The sequence below is a fragment of the Ovis aries genome, chromosome 21, assembly GCF_016772045.2.
Source record: "Ovis aries strain OAR_USU_Benz2616 breed Rambouillet chromosome 21, ARS-UI_Ramb_v3.0, whole genome shotgun sequence".
NCBI classification, from domain to species: Eukaryota; Metazoa; Chordata; class Mammalia; order Artiodactyla; family Bovidae; genus Ovis; species Ovis aries.
The window spans coordinates 23,972,858-23,986,706 of record NC_056074.1 but is presented as its reverse complement, the minus strand read 5'-3'; the positions used below and the strand labels follow the sequence as shown (position 1 = coordinate 23,986,706).

Genomic DNA, 13,849 nt, shown 5'->3' with positions numbered 1-13,849 from the left:
GGTGGGCTACAGTCCACAGGGTTGCAAAGACTCGAACATGACCGAACACGTGTGCACAACAAAGCCTTTCAGAGAATTCAGTGAGATTGCAGTGTTTCACATTAAAAAAATCAACTGTATTTCTCTACACTAATTTTTTTTTATTTTACTTTATTTTACTTTACAATACTGTACTGGTTTTGCCATACATCAACATGAATCTGCCACAGGTGTACACGTGTTCCCAATCCTGAACCCCCTTCCCACCTCCCTCCCCATACCATCTCTCTGGGTCATCTCAGTGTACCAGCCCCAAGCACCCTGTATCCTGCATCAAACCTAGACTGGTGATTTGTTTCTTATATGATATTATACATGTTTCAATGTCATTCTCCCAAATCATCCCACCCTCTCCCTCTCCCACAGAGTCCAAAAGACTGTTCTATACATCTGTCTACACTAATTTTTAACAGCTAAAAAATACAACACAAAATAGCATCAGAGCATTAACTATCTAGGGAAAAAGCTTTAAAAATACACGAATATTTACAGAACAATTTTAGTTTGTTAAGGGATAAAAAGTGGGGATGTGGGAATGTCATGTTCATGGAGAAGATGTTAGTAAAGATATCAGTTCTCCTTGGATTAATTTATAAATTCAGTTCAGTGCTAATCAAAAATTCCCAGTGGAATTTTTTTTAGGAACCCAACAGATTTATTCTTTATGGATGAATGAAGGGCCATGAATAATGATGTCAATTAAAAAATAAGAGCCAAGAGGGAACATGCCCTAGTCTCTGAGTTGCATGAGCTTGAGATTTACCCCAAGTGGGGAGACAATTCTGAATGGTGTGTCTGTGTCTTTAGGTCAGAGGGCATCCCTGGGGCCGTGAGAACTGAGAGCTGTTTGCAGTACCAGTTATATCCAAAACAGGCATCAGGGAAGGGGATCCTCACAGCTTTAAAGATCCTTCTCACTCCGGGTCTGGATGAAATAATTTCACATCAAGTAATGGGTGCCCGTGGAGAAGTGTGTGTACCATCCCCTGCCTCACCATCCTATGGGGAATGTTAAAATGGTGTTGGGCCACCCAAGGATGATTCACAAGAGATGGGACGGAGAAGGTGAGGATCCAGCAGGCATCCTCTTTCATGCTCCCTGCACCAGTGGGAGCAGTGTGGCCAGCGCTCTGTGGTGTCCAGGAACAGGTTTGTTACTTGAGGTGGGGAGCAGGCCAGGGAGAGAGGAGTGTGAATAGTGAATGGAACACACTGGGGAGTGAAAGTTTCCCTGGGATGGATACAAGCAGGTGGTGGAGTTAGAGAGTGTACTGTCTGGGTTGTGATTGTGGAGTAGCAGGCTGGGGGCAAAAATGTGTGAAAGTTGAGAAAAAAGGAGGCACTTGTACTTAACTGCAGAGAAGGCAATGGCGACCCACTCTGGTACTCTTGCCTGGAAAATCCCATGGGTAGAGGAGCCTGGTAGGCTGCAGTCCATGGGGTTGCTAAGAGTCGGACACGACTGAGCAACTTCACTTTCACTCTTCACTTTCATGCATTGGAGAAGGACATGGCAACCCACTCCAGTGTTCTTGCCTGGAGAATCCCAGGGATGGAGGAGCCTGGTGGGCTGCCGTCCATGGGGTCTCACAGAGGCAGAAGCTCACGTCATCGTTACCCCTAGTCTTTCTTTGAGTGACACCTGTCCCAGCTTCTCTTCTGACCTGGAGTCTCCTTGCTGCAAGCTCCCCATTCCTGGGAGTAACTGTTGGCTAGTTTGAACACTTTCACCTGACTCTTGGCATAGAGGCTGGTTCTTGGCATAGGAGCCTGGAGCTCCTGAATCAGGCTGGGGGCTTCAGAAAAATGGGGGCTCTACTTTGGGCAGTGTGCCCATCTAGCAAGTCTACCGAGCATGCACTACTAGGGGTATGGAAAGAAGACACTTTGTGCAAGAGAGATGTGAGTCTCTGTTTAGGCTGAGAATCAACTTGGTTCAAAGTAAATTGGATGGCCAATCACTTGGAACTGGATGTACTTTTTTGTTTATTGAACCACTGTGTCGTAAGTCACGCTTCTCAGAAGAAAGACTAAGGGAAAGCAGCGAGTTCCAGGATGTTTAGGACACAGGGAGCTAAACAAGGGTTTTGCTAATTAATCAGATTGAGGCAGATTCTTCCAGTAAATGTAAAAGTTCGACTTTGTTCAATCATAAGCAGTATATGTCTCATTAGATTTTCCTGCCAATGACTATAGAAGGGAAAGGAGTCTCTTTTTGAAATAACATTTATTGCTCATCTAGAATTAAAACCTTTTCTATTTTATAAAATTGAAAAATATGCTTAATAATCTAGATATTTGAAGAGACTAGCAAGTACAGAAGGTTTAGTATGATTCATAAGATGTACTTAGTGTTAAACACTTGAAATTTAAACTAAAAATAAGATGAATTATTGGGACTTTAAAAATTTCCCCTCTCATCACGTATGTGTGAAATCTAAAATGACACAAATGAATTTATTTACAAAAATATATTCACAGATATATTTATTTACAAAATATATTCACAGATATAGAAAAGAAACCTGGTTACCAAAGGAGAAAGAGGGGTGGGGGGAAGGGATAAATTAGGAGTTTGGGATTAGCAGATACACACAACTATATTTGGGGTTTCCCTGTTGGCTCAGTGTTAAGGAATTTGCCTGCCAATGCAGGAGACGCGGGTTCAATCCCTGGGTCAAGAAGATCCCCTGAAGAAGGAAATGGCAACCCACTCCAGAATAATTGCTTGGGGAGTCCCATGGACAGAGGAACCTGGAGGTGTATAGTCCACGAGGTAGCAGAATTGGACATAACTTGGTGAATAAACAACAATAACAACTACTATATATAAAATAAACAACAAGGTCCTACTGTATAGCACAGGGAACCATATTCAATATCCCATAATAAACCATAATGGAAAAGAATACAAAAAAGAATGTATATATATATATATGCACACATATATATATATGTATATAACTGAATCACATTGCTATATATCAGAAATTAATGCAATGTTGTAAATCAACTCTACTTCAATAAAGACAACAACAACAAAATTTCCCCTCCTCAGATGAGTTCTTCATTTCACCAATACTGCACAATTCCATAAGAGATTTGGGGTTTTGAATTGTCGGTAACTCAGTACTCCCTTTTGCAAGTGTTTAAAAGGAAAGAAAATAAAGTATCTTAAAACACAATCAGAGCCTTTTTTGTACGTTGTATGTTGAGAGACAGCACCAGCTGCAGACTCTCAGCGTGGCCTGTTGCTGACGGTGGGCTGGTGACATAATCCCAGCATGCTCCTCAATACTTGTCCTTTATCTTGACCCATTCCATCAGTTAGAGTCCAGGAGGCTTCAGAAGAGCAATAGCCTCAGCCAGCAGCAGCCTTTGGGGGAAGAGACTCAGAATTATGTACAGACAGTTTCGAATGGGAAGTTCCTGGTGCCTAGAAAAAGCAGATTCTATGCTAGTAGGAACGCGTACTGTCCTCATGAGAGTTTGTGGGCTTGGCAAGAAGGGACGCACACCAAACAGAATTAGGAGTTCATAACCTTAATTAAATCGGTGATCTTTTTACATGTGTAATGGTGAGCTTGCTAAGTAGAAGAAACAGGAAGAAAATAATTTTCCCCATCTTCTCCACTGACTGGAGGAAATAAATGGGCAGGAAACCTCTGAGAGCTGAGCTATTTCTCATTTTATGAATTTTAAGGCGGACAGGATGGGAATGAGTAATGAAGTTAGCATCTGTTGTTCCTTGGGAGGAGATAATCTTATGGGGATTAGTGACACCTTGCCTTCCCTTTTCTTCACTATACTTTTTGTACATAGTCTTTCCTTTTATTCATTGGAATCTAACTGATTTTATCATCAAATAAATAAGAGCTTTCTCTCTATGCATGTATAATCATTTCCCCCAATTACAAGTCTCATTTTTATGAAGCCATAGCCTGGATCTGGTTGTTTCTTGTCCCCTCTCCCTGCTACATGTGCCCAACATCTAGGATAGTGGCTGTTGCATTGAAGGTTGGATGAATGAATAAAAGAATGAACACGTCATTGTAGAAATTCTAAAAACCCAGAATAAGATAAACATTTACCACTACCTAGAAGCACAGATATTGTTTGATGTGCAAATTCCTAGCTTCTGTTTCACGCTGAGAGAATGTCTTTTAACAAACATGGAATCATATTCTATTTCACTTTTTTCCCCTTGGATGTTAATTATGCTTCTCCAGGTCAGTAAACACTCTTCCACAGTATGAGTATCTGACAGAGTAGAAGTCATTCTAGCTGTGCCCCAATCCAGGGCTGGGCTCTCAATGCGGCTTCCAACCTCAGGTGGCTGGGTTTTAGGGTCTGTGATGGGAACTCGGTGTTACAATCTCTACTGGGAAGGTATACTGGTGTTTTGTAATGAGACTTTCTATCAGCGATAAGCATGGGAAATGGAAGGGGCAAAGTTCTGGTTTCTGCTCTCTGAAGCTGAGGTTGCTGTGTCCAGTAGTGTTCTCCCAAACCAAGTCATCCAGCCTGGAATTACTGTGGCCTATCCTTCATATTTCTAAGAGGTACACCACTTCTCAGAAGAGAGCATTGCTCAGGTATGGAGGCAAGAGGCTGGAGAAGAAAGAGCATTGACCAAGGCATTGTGTGCGTCCTTGGTTTTGGTACTTGAGTGAGCCATTTATAGTCTCTAAAGCTTCTCCATAGAAAGAAGTTTGGGAGTGGACTGTTTCTTTTTTAAAAAATTTATTGGAGGATAGTTGATTTACAATGTTGTGTTAGTTCCAGGTGTACAGTAAAGTGAATCAGTTATACATACATCCACTCTTTAAATGATTCTTTCCCCATATAGGTCATTACAAAATTTTTTCCCCATATAGGTTGTTACCAAATTCAGACTTAAATTGAAGAAAGTAGGGAAAACTGCTAGACCATTCAGGTATGACTTAAATCAAATCCCTTATGATTATACAGTGGAAGTGAGAAATAGATTTAAGGGCCTAGATCTGATAGATAGAGTGCCTGATGAACTATGGAATGAGGTTTGTAACATTGTACAGGAGACAGGGATCAAGACAATCCCCATGGGAAAGAAATGCAAAAAAGCAAAATGGCTGTCTGGGGAGGCCTTACCAATAGCTGTGAAAAGAAGAGAGGTGAAAAGCAAAGGAGAAAAGGAAAGATATAAGCATCTGAATGCAGAGTTCCAAAGAATAGCAAGAAGAGATAAGAAAGCCTTCTTCAGTGATCAATGCAAAGAAATAGAGGAAAACAACAGAATGGGAAAGACTAGAGATCTCTTCAAGAAAATTAGAGATACCAATGGAATATTTCATGCTCGATAAAGGACAGAAATGGTCTGGACCTAACAGAAGCAGAAGATATTAAGAAGAGGTGGCAAGAATACACAGAAGAACTGTACAAAAAGATCTTCACGACCCAGATAATCATGATGATGTGATCACTAATCTAGAGCCAGACATCTTGGAATGTGAAGTCAAGTGGGCCTTGGAAAGCATCACTAAGAACAAAGCTAGTGGACGTGATGGAATTCCAGTTGAGCTGTTTCAAATCCTGAAAGATGATGCTGCGAAAGTGCTGCACTCAATATGCCAGCAAATTTGGAAAACTCAGCAGTGGCCACAGGACTGGAAAACGTCAGTTTTCATTCCAATTCCAAAGAAAGCCAATGCCAAAGTATGCTCAAACTACCGCACAGTTGCACTCATCTCACATGCTAGTAAAGTAATGCTCAAAATTCTCCAAGCCAGGCTTCAGCAATACGTGAACCATGAACTCCCTGATGTTCAAGCTGCTTTTAGAAAAGGCAGAGGAACCAGACATCAAATTGCCAACATCCGCTGGATCATGGAAAAAGCAAGAGAGTTCTAGAAAAACATCTATTTCTGCTTTATTGACTATGCCAAAGCCTTTGACTGTGTGGATCACAATCAACTGTGGAAAATTCTGAAAGAGATGGGAATACCAGACCACCAACCCTGCCTCTTGAGAAATCTGTATGCAGGTCAGGAAGCAACAGTTAGAACTGGACTTGGAGTAACAGATTAGTTCCAAATAGGAAAAGGAGTACGTCAAGGCTGTATATTGTCACCCTGCTTATTTAACTTCTATGCAGAGTACATCATGAGAAATGCTGGACTGGAAGAAACACAAGCTGGAATCAAGATTGCCGGGAGAAATATCAATAACCTCAGATATGCAGATGATACCACCCTTATGGCAGAAAGTGAAGAGGAACTAAAAAGCCTCTTGATGAAAGTGAAAGAGGAGAGTGAAAAAGTTGGCTTAAAGCTCAACATTCAGAAAACGAAGATCATGGCATCTGGTCCCATCACTTCATGGGAAATAGATGGGGAAACAGTGGAAACAGTGTCAGACTTTATTTTTGGGGGCTCCAAAATCACTGCAGATGGTGACTGCAGCCATGAAATTAAAAGACACTTACTCCTTGGAAGAAAAGTTATGACCAACCTAGATAGTATATTCAAAAGCAGAGACATTACTTTGCCGACTAAGGTCCGTCTAGTCAAGGCTATGGTTTTTCCTGTGGTCATGTATAGATGTGAGAGTTGAACTGTGAAGAAGGCTGATGGGCAAAGAATTGATGCTTTTGAAGTGTGGTGTTGGAGAAGACTCTTGAGAGTCCTTTGGACTGCAAGGAGATCCAACCAGTTCATTCTGAAGGAGATCAGCCCTGGGATTTCTTTGGAAGGAATGATGCTAAAGCTGAAACTCCAGTACTTTGGCCACCTCATGAGAAGAGTTGACTCACTGGAAATGACTCTGATGCTGGGAGGGATTGGGGGCAGGAGGAGAAGGGGACGACCGAGGATGAGATGGCTGGATGGCATCATTGACTCGATGGACGTGGGTCTGAGTGAACTCCAGGAGATGGTGATGAACAGGGAGGCCTGGTGTGCTGTGATTCATGGGGTCACAAAGAGTCGGACATGACTGAGCGACTGAACTGAACTGAACTGAGGCTGGAAGAGCATCCTCTAATCAGACACCTTCCAACCGCCAGGGGGCCTCCATCCTGGAGCTCCACACTCTTCATCTCCTGATGACCCTGCCTCAGCCCTTCTACCCCTACAGCAGACACCAGGCAGATCAGAACTGCCTATTTCCTCAAGCTTGCACAACCAGGGAAATGACCTGTGGATGAGGACAGCCACTGCTGTCCGGTAAGTCACCCTTTGCAGATATGTAGGAGAAATCACCTGCAGGGACTCTCCCCGGGCACCAGTCCAGCTGTTCTCCTCACCCCCGACCCTCCCAGTGATGGCTCAGTATAAATACAGCCACCTCTCTGCAGCAGGCAGGGGCCAGCAGCTCTCCTCCACTGGGGATCAGGTGAGAAACCACTTCAAGGAGCCATTTCTTTGAAAACATTTGCTTTAAAACATAACTCTTCTGATTTCTCTTTCTCCTATATGCGGTCAGTGCTGACAGAGTGGTGCATGGGAAATGCTCTTTGATTAATGACAGGCTGCTTTAGTAAGACACAGCTTGGACCCAACTGTCCTCTTCTTCCATCAAAGCCATCTGGGTGACCGCTTAGACAGTCTTGGGTTCAGGGCTGGTGGGTTCAGAATTGAGGGCTTGAGGCTGTGAGTAAGGTCCAACTGCAGTGTGTCCTAGCAGGATCACTGAGAGTCTAGTGGAGATGAACAGCCAGGCTCTCCTCAACATACAAACCCCAGGCGGAGAGGGGTGCAGGGCTCGTCCGTGTCTCCTGACCCTCTCCTTTCCTTTCAGCACAATGAAGCTCTTCACAGGCCTCATTCTCTGCTCCTTGGTGCTGGGAGTCCACAGCCAGTGGCTGTCCTTCCTTGGGGAGGCGTATGAAGGTAAGGCCGCTGGAGGGGCGATGGCATCCTTGGGCCTCTAGGCTTCACCCTAAACACCGCTGAGGGTTGGAACTGCCGTCCTAGGAGGTGTTCCTGTAAGTGGTAGAATATGACAGGTGTTGGGGGAGCTTTTTCAGACAGATTGGAAAGCACAGGATTTATGTCCATCAGGTACTACAGAAAGAATGAGCATCATTCCCAGCTAAAATAGCAGTTTGAACGGAAGACAGAAAACAAGTCTGAAATGGAACGAACTTTCCCTCAGACCAATTGCATGAAGTAGGGTGAAAGCGGCCCATCTGTTCTCCTCTCCCGTCTCTCCAGCCCTGCTCCTCCCTCCCTCCTTTCCTCTCTTCCTTCCTTCCATTTCCTGGTTGGATAATTCAGAGACCTTCAGAGCACCTTGTTGGTCCTTCCTGTACTCAGTGATGCTCTCCCTGCTTTAGTCTGTTTCCTATCTTTTCCTAGATGTTAAACTTACAAAAAATAAAGGTGTGTGTATGTGTGTGGGAGGGGGGACCTAATATCATATGAAAGCCTCCACCAGGAAGCCAGCCCTTTCACACAAATCAAGTGACCAACTTTCCTTCTCTGCCCAGGGCTGGGGAGTTTTCCAGGACACTAGTAGCACTAGCTGGGGCAGTTCCACGAAGACAGGGGCAGTTCTGGTCAAGCTGGGACAGTTGGTCACCTATCTACCTGCAGAAATCCTCCGTGAGGCGGCATCTTCCTCCACCTGAAGGGGAGAAAGCCGAGGCTTAGAGCAGCGAGTCCGTCGCCCAGGGACTGAGCGCGTGTCAGCAGGTGGCAGGACCGAGGTGGGAACCCAGCTGAGCTTGAGGCCAAGCCTCTCACCAAGTAGACTTCTCCCAGCACCACTTCCTCAAGCCGGGGGCTGAGCAATCTTGGCTGCAGTTTGGAGTCACCTGGGGGGCCATGAAAACTATTGCTGCCTGAGCCCAGCCCAGAGATGGGGAGCTGATTGGCTTGGGCTGTGAGGGCTCAGGGGCCTTTCAGTGTCTCCCCAGATTATTGGAAAGTGCAGCCAGGGCTGAGGAAAAGACCCACTGCCTCAAGCAGCCCACATCATCAGTACCGTCCACTAGAGAGTTCTCAGGATTCTGTTCACTCACCTAACAGGTAGGGGAATCAAGTCACAAGTGATCCTTTCATGAGGCAGGGATACATTTCTTAGGCGTCAGAGCAGAGCAGCTGTATGTCTGCCCCTTTCTCAGAACCTGTCTCGCATGTCACCTCCTCACTCACCCACTTCCCCGGGAGCTTATCATGTGCAGCTTCCTCTACAACAGCGGTTCTGGACCCAGGGCAACTGTGTCCTGGGGACGTTTGGTGATGTTTGGGGGCATTTTCGGTTGTCATACTGGGGAACAGTTTGAGAGGTCAAGGATGCTGCTAGACATGTTATAATATCCAGGATGGCCCTGAACAGTGACAATGTACCTGGTCTCAAATTTCAATAGAATGCTGCTGAGGAATCCTGTCCTATAATAACTCCCTCTGTCCTTAAACATATCAGGTAGAGCCCTCATTGAGATGCAGCACAGAGACAGCATCACAGGGGTCAAACAGCTCCCACAGCTGTAGCCCCTCCCCACCCCACCCCAGTGACTCTCATTCCAGTACCAGGAGCAGGCAACTGGGTATAAGGAGTGCTCTTCTCACCCTACGGCATCTGTGGGGCTATGACCACAGGCTGAAACCGAGTCAGTGGAAGATTTCTCATTCCTTGATTCTTCTGTAAGCTGTGTCACAGTTTTCTCTCCCCTGATAATCCTTACTCCATGTACCTTGCTTTCCAGGGGCTAAAGACATGTGGAGAGCCTACTCTGACATGAGAGAAGCCAACTTCAAGGGTGCAGACAAATACTTCCACGCCCGCGGAAACTATGACGCTGCCCAAAGGGGTCCAGGGGGTGTCTGGGCTGCTGAAGTGATCAGGTACCAGGGCCCCTGGGGATGCAGGGATGGGTGAGCAGAGCTTGGCTGCCTAGGACAACCTGGAGGGGCCAAGCCCTGGAGGACTTTCCAGTAGGGCTGTGGGCCCTCCTACTATTAAGCACCCTCCTGCTCTGTGTCCAGTGTGAGGTCTGAGTGGCTGAAGACCAGAGCAAGGCTGGTGAGACAGGTGACTCTCCACCCTCCCCCTATGGGTGCTATTCACCCACACAGGGCTGAGGTGGGCTGAGTCCAGGAAGCTTCAGGGTTGTAGCCCCCCTTTCCTTGGCTCCTCTCAGAGTCTTTGATCCCTTGGAAACACGAGAGATGGGGAGGGTGGGGCTATGGCTCATAGTTCTGAATTAATCCCCTCCCTGCCCTCCTCCTTTCCAGTAACGGCAGAGAGGCTCTTCAGGGAATCACAGACCCTCTGTTCAAGGGTATGACCAGGGACCAGGTACGAGAGGACACGAAGGCTGACCAGTTTGCCAACGAATGGGGCCGGAGTGGCAAAGACCCCAACCACTTCAGACCTCCTGGCCTGCCTGACAAGTACTGAGCTGCCTCTATCTCTGCTCAGGGGATGGCAAAGTGAGTCCCCAAGTGAGGGACACTGACCTAGAGAGTTCTCTATTCTCAGAAGGCAGCAGATCTAATAAATGCTTAAGAGATGGAATCCTGAGACTGTGTGTCATTCTTTAGTATAAAGACAGCCTGTCACTTCCCAGGAGTGATGGCTGGACACCGACGTGAAGGCTGAGCCTGTGCCTGTGTGTTTGGTTCTGGACACAATGTCAGCATCATTCAGGACAGACCCCTCTCCAGCCTCCCCTAATGAGACCCACTCCCTCTCCAGGCCCCTCTGCGGACCCTGGGGCCCTTTCCAGGCCCTTCGCTGTCAGGCCTTCTCACTCCCTGCAGTCGTGTCGTGTCCTGTCTCGGGGTCTAGGCCCCTAGCCTGTCCTCGGAGCTCTCTGTGTGGGGTCAAGAGACACTGTCCTAGAAGGTAGAACTGTAGAATTCTCCTGGGACTAAGCTATGAGTCGCACATCACTTCCCTCCATACAGGGAAAGAGTGTGACAGAACTCTGCCTTCCCAGGAACTGAGACAGGTACCCAGAGATGCCCAATAAATGTTTGTGGAACTAAACGTGTTGATGGAAGCTGGAGTCTTCGAGTCAGACTCTGGGGAGAAAGGCCTGCTGGCACCATATGGATGGTTAAAGCTCTGTGGAGGACGAGCCTGTGACTGCAGGGCCCCAGGAATCCCTGATGACCTGGACCCTGCCCTGTACCCACATGAGCCCCAGGACTCTCAGGACCCCGTTTCTCCTCCTAAGTAAGCCTGAGCTGGGAGAGCACTGGCCATCAGGCTGGGCTCCTCAGTGGCTGGGGGCCTGACTCTGGCACAAGCCTGGGCAGCCCCATCCCCACTTCTCCCTCCCCAGTCACTGTGTTGCTGCTTCAGGCCTCTCTGTGTCCCGACTCTCCACTGCCCAGCCAGGTGCATCCTGACCCACCTCACTCCAGGCCTCATCCCCAGGGATCTCTTCCCAAACCAAGAAGGCACATTTGCTTTGGGAAGACCAGTCTCATGACACCTGTCCTGGAAACTGAATCTCTGACCCCAGTTGTTTCTCATCAACACCAGAGCCAACCCCGGACTCAACTGTTAACTGGTCTCAGCTCATTTAACCTAAGAAATCATTCTCAGATGAGTTTCCCTTACCTTCATCCTCACTATCTTTGGGTCAAACAAAATACTATTTTCACTTCTAGAGTGAATATCAGCTATGTGGATACACACTTCCAGGGCACTTTAAGAGAAGCCTCCTCAGAAGCACAGACCGATGGCGATCCAAACTCTGCTGGGGCGTGGGAAGCTGAGGCATGGTCATCATAGAGGCCGTCATTTCCTTTCATTGTAAATGTTTTAACTCTGCATGCATCATTTGATTTACCACAAAGGCTTTGCAGGTCTCAGTTGAAGAAATGAGGCTTGGAGGTAAGTGATCTGGACCTTGCTCCAGGTCACACCTGTAGTAGGTAAGCAGCCAGGACTGCAGGCTGGTGTGTCTGACTCCAGGAGAGCAGGGATGTGGTGTCAAGACCGAGAGGTTCAGAGGCGGGGACTCTCTCCTCCACGGATCTCCAGCGTGAGAGCCCTTATGCCCAAGAGATGCCTGACTGGTTACAGACACCACAGCTTGTTCTCCTCATGTGAACAGTGCCTTGCAGGGTCCTTGCCCTCGGTATCTGCTTCCTTAATAAATTCCCACATTGAAAACCCACACTTCAGTCCACGTCACTCTTCACTCTGGCTCCTTTTCCTCTTCCTCTTTATCTTCAAATCTGAGAGTCTGCCCACCTGCATGTTTTGCTTCCTCACTTCTGACTCACACTAGAACCCACACCAGCCTCTGTCCCCACCACTCAACAAAACAGCTCTGGTCACCAGTGACCTCCCAGGTGCCAAGACAATTGACATATTTCTCTTCCTGTATCAGGAGGACTCTGAGCCACACTCAGCACAGTTGTCCTCTCCCTCCTTTTTGGAAGAAAACAGTATCTATATGTTGATGGGTCTGAAAATTCTCTCTCCTCCTGAGAATCTCATTTCTGAGCTCCATGCTTATATATCTGATTTCCCTCTAGACATCTCTGATTTGATGACTTCCAGAGATTTCACACTCAATGTGTCCCAAAGGGAGCTCCCATCTCCCCCACGGGAATTCATACTCAGGCCCCTCCATTTAAGTAAATGATCCGATTATTCCCTCTGTTGCTCAGCCCAGAAATTGAGGCATGTCCTTGAGGCTTCCCTTCCCTTTACCCCACATCCAGTCCACTAACAAGTCCTGTGATTCAACTTCCAAAATTCATGTCTAGTCCATCAGCCTGCTCTCATATGCATCTCCATGCTCCTGGTCACACCATTTCTCACCTGGGTTCTTGCAACAGCTGTCTAACCAGTCTCCCCATCTTCATGGCTTTCCCCTCTGCTTAAGGTGACTGTATAATTTTTCATCTAAACCAAGTCACTTTCCACTGAGGAAAAGTGCCTTATTGATGATTATACATGGATGGCAGGAATAAAATGAAATTGTCCTGGGTAAAAGAGAGCATGTATTTACCCCACCTCTCAGTCTAGCGTACAAATTATATTCAGGTCATGTCTCTTCCACGCTTAAATTCTTCCATGGGTTCCCATTTCCCTAGAATATAATCCAGTGTGCACTGTCCCTGGCCACCCTCCAGCATCATCTCAGGCCACACCCTCCCAGGCTCCCTGCCCCTTCATCTCATCAACAAGCCATGCTTTTATTTGGCACAGGACCTTTGCATATGACATTTTCTCTGTTCAGAATGCTCTTCTGCTTGTTCTCCATATGACTGTGTGTTTCTCACCTGTAGAGCTCTCCTGAGATCACCCTTTCCTGAGAGAGGCCTTCCTGGTCATCCTGGCTGACCTACTCTGGTTATTCTGTACTTTTTGCCAATTTCAATATGTGACTCTTGTACTAAATTTTTGGTTTATTCCTCTGAATTTTTTTTTTGATTTGGTTTTGATGCATCTTCCTCCCTTCTATTATAGAATCAGTGAGAGAAGTGACCATTTCTTTCTTGCTTATATCTGAATACCCAGTCCTGGCACATAATGGAATTTCAATGAGTGCTTATTGGAAATTAATAAATAAATAATTGAATTCATGTATTGTTTATTAATAAAAAGTTTCCTTTCAAAGAAGGTCGGGCCGGCTTAAGAAACAGAAAGGAGCTAAGGAAGAGGGAGACACTGAAGATAAAGAAGTTACTGTAAAGTCAGGAAAAGCAGGAGGCAGGGGATCAAGCCCACAAGGGATGGTGGGCCAGCAGGGGAGCAGAAACCTCTCTGGCTCTGAGGAAGGAAGGAAGGTGAAGATACTGGGGTTGGGGAAGCAGCACATGGGAGAGGAGGACATGGAACTTATAAGAAGCCGTTTGTA

The 13,849-nt window shown here is 46.4% G+C and overlaps 1 protein-coding gene across 2 annotated transcripts; it reads left to right on the top strand.

Annotated features, from left to right (window-relative positions):
- The first annotated feature begins 7,377 nt into the window (after positions 1 to 7,377).
- Positions 7,378 to 10,539, top strand: LOC101120204 (serum amyloid A protein). 2 transcript variants are annotated; one of them, XM_004019473.5, is made up of 4 exons: positions 7,378 to 7,410; positions 7,816 to 7,907; positions 9,728 to 9,866; positions 10,257 to 10,539. In XM_004019473.5, exons 2-4 carry the CDS (start codon positions 7,820 to 7,822, stop codon positions 10,420 to 10,422), a joined length of 393 nt encoding a protein of 130 aa, XP_004019522.1. In that variant the 5' UTR covers positions 7,378 to 7,410; positions 7,816 to 7,819; the 3' UTR covers positions 10,423 to 10,539. The 2 variants fall into 2 exon arrangements, with proteins under 2 accessions (XP_004019522.1, XP_060259978.1); XM_060403995.1 differs by having other exon boundaries at positions 7,378 to 7,907.
- Positions 10,540 to 13,849: the final 3,310 nt, after the last annotated feature.